At 36.1% G+C, this 2,792-nt stretch overlaps 1 protein-coding gene across 1 annotated transcript; it reads right to left on the bottom strand.

The window, feature by feature from the left end:
- Window positions 1–574: 574 nt before the first annotated feature.
- Window positions 575–2,375, bottom strand: LOC131735211 (uncharacterized). The gene is made up of 2 exons (XM_059021528.1): window positions 786–2,375; window positions 575–689 (listed from the first exon to the last, which is right to left on the bottom strand). Exons 1-2 carry the CDS (start codon window positions 2,034–2,036, stop codon window positions 678–680), a joined length of 1,263 nt encoding a protein of 420 aa, XP_058877511.1. The 5' UTR covers window positions 2,037–2,375; the 3' UTR covers window positions 575–677.
- Window positions 2,376–2,792: the final 417 nt, after the last annotated feature.

The raw sequence follows: 2,792 nt of genomic DNA, 5'->3' as shown, positions 1-2,792 counted from the left end.
GTTGAGGTTTGTGGCACTTCTCTGCATTCTACTGGTAGCACCTTCTCTGAAACAATATGCTCATTTGCTTTTGTTCTATGAAAATACAAAAAACAACAAAAAAAAACAATATTTCATAATTTTAATCACCTGAAAATATCTAAAGACTTGATATTTAAACAGAGCCTTATAATATAACAGCCATATTAATTTTCTACACAGAAGTTTAAAACCATACATTCCCAGTCCTCATTTTCAGGAATGAAACTAGTGAAAATACCTCTCTCTCTCTCTCTCTCTCTCTCTCTCTCTCTCTCTCTCTCTCTCTCTCTCTCTCCCTCTCTCTCTCTCTCTCTCTCTCTCTCTCTCTCTCTCTCTCTCTCTCTCTCTCTCTCTCTCTCTGTGTTTCCATAAAGAAATGTACTCCCATAATATACATCTTTCTTACAATACAACATTTCAATACAAAAAGCGTACTGGTAGTAGTAATTTATACTTTTCAAAGTGTTTCCTGTATAGTATGTGGTATTTAAATGTAAATACTAAAACACAACAATAGACTAACATAATGTATAATATATTTGTCATTACATACCTTTTAAGGTTCTCGAGAGCCTTTAAAAATTTGACTTGGTCCTTCATAGTTCGGAAGATTTTTCCAATCATATGTTCTGTCAGACCTAAAAGAGTCTCACCATCTATTTCTTCACCTAATGAACAAAAAAACATAAAATTAATCAGAAAAATAAGCACCAATGTTAACCTGCCATTGTAATTAATATCACAGTTTTAAATGCAAGCAGTACCTTATACACAGTATGATGAGGTGCAATATATAAACATCCATCACTGTCTTCATAAGCATCGAGTGCATGGTAGTCAACTTCATTGCCAGGTGTTAATGTACACCACTCATGTAAAGCCTCTATTTTGAAGGCATGAAGGTGAGAATTAAATTCCAGAGCAAAATACAGTTTCCCACACAAAATCCATGTACACCTAAACTGAATGATATGCAAGATTTTGAAAAAAATGGGTAAATCCTCATGGACTACATCGACAATGAAGTAATCCTTGACTTCGTATTTCACGTGATCCACAGTTAGTTTCTTTACTTTCAGTATGGTTTCATCAGCTTCAAGTTCACTGGCTTGAATATTGCATTTTTCAAGAATAATGTCTTTCAAAGATGTAGATGATAGCTGAACAACACAAGACCCTTCTTGCTCATATGACTGATGCAAAGCATCTGCACAACAAAAATCCCAACACTGTCTTTGTTGATGTCTTTTTGCTAAAGTAAAGCAGATGTTCCGGAAGTTGCACACATTTCTTGCAAGCCACTTAAAGTACTGGTGCTTTCCTTCAAAACGTAAGCACCAAAGTGATCGAAGTGGTCCAAATTCAGCTAGCAATCTGGGGTAGTGTACCAAGTAATGCAATTTTGGTATAAAATTACCAGGATACAGTCTATTAAATTCACTGAGAAATTCTCCAATTAAAATCTGCAAATGTGAAAGTGACGACTTTTTCACAACAGGAGACATTACAAAGTCTACTATTTCACGAAACAGAAGGTAGTGCTGCCAGTGTTCATCTTCTGTTGGGACAAAATGGCCAATTAGAAATGGAAGAAATTTAAACATGCACCATTTTTGAATGGCAGTGCCAGGAAAAGTACCAGCATTTAAATGCTTTAATGACAATTTAACTGGCTTTCCTTTCTTGTCATTTTGTCCAAAGGAAAATAAATCAAGTTCAGTGTTAATGTTTTGAACAGAAACAATTTGTCTTGAATGCAACGTGAGCAAAAGTTGTCGTAAAAGTAATGGAATAACTCCTTCAAGGATATCATGCATAACATCTGGAGGGAAAGAAGTTGTAGTGTCAAAATACGGTAGCTGTTCAAACGTACATTCAGCAACAACTCCATACGCTATACTGGCAACTTCTGCATTAACCTCCCGTGAATGCAAATGTGATCTGTGAGCATCAGATGCTCGAATTATCAAATCATCCTCAGAGTACTTGTCTGAAATCTCTTCATGCAATATCATGCAAAATCTGCATATACGCCCACAGTTAAATGAACGTTTAAATCCTGCCAAAGCATGAGATGAAAGGTTGTCCCCTGATATAGTTACTACAGCTCCACAAAAATGTCTAGTTTCACCATTTACTGTTACTTGAATACCATCTGTGAACAACACTTTTAGGTCATTTATTAAAGGTTATAGTATGTCACTATAACTGTATTTTGTCTGCAAAAGTTTGTATTTTACTAGAACACACAAATAAATGTGACTTAGTTGTGATCTGTATTTCACAGATGCATTTCCTAAAGTAAAATAGAAAGCACAAACTTTATGAATTGTTTTTTTTGGAGCACAAGGGGTTAACAACCTCAAATTCATCTGTATATAGGTGAATCCTAAGAAAGTGAGAATTTCGGGGAAATTGTTTCTGAAAAATGTCACTGTCACAGAAGTCACATAAGTAATCGCCAGGTTTTGATTCAGTTTCTCTGTTTACACATTCCCAGATGTCTTCCTGTTTAAGAAGGTCCAAGATCGGTACATAATAAAAGGAAAATGTGATACAGGTTCAACAAGTCCCAGAGTTTCTTTGCAAAACTCAACCAATTTATAGTCTGTGGCAACAAAGTCTACTGCTTTGTTCAGGACATTTTCTTCAGCTAATAGTTTGCTAAGCTGTTCATAACCTGGCGTGGAGCAACCTCCACACCTCACCCTCTCTTAACTGGAGTCCCCCAAGGGTCAGTCTTGGGTCCTCTCCTGTTCTCTCTCTACACC

Source organism: Acipenser ruthenus, unplaced genomic scaffold (genome assembly GCF_902713425.1).
Source record: "Acipenser ruthenus unplaced genomic scaffold, fAciRut3.2 maternal haplotype, whole genome shotgun sequence".
NCBI lineage: Eukaryota > Metazoa > Chordata > Actinopteri > Acipenseriformes > Acipenseridae > Acipenser > Acipenser ruthenus.
Note: the sequence above shows the minus strand (reverse complement) of the source record. Positions and strands in the feature narration are given on the sequence as shown.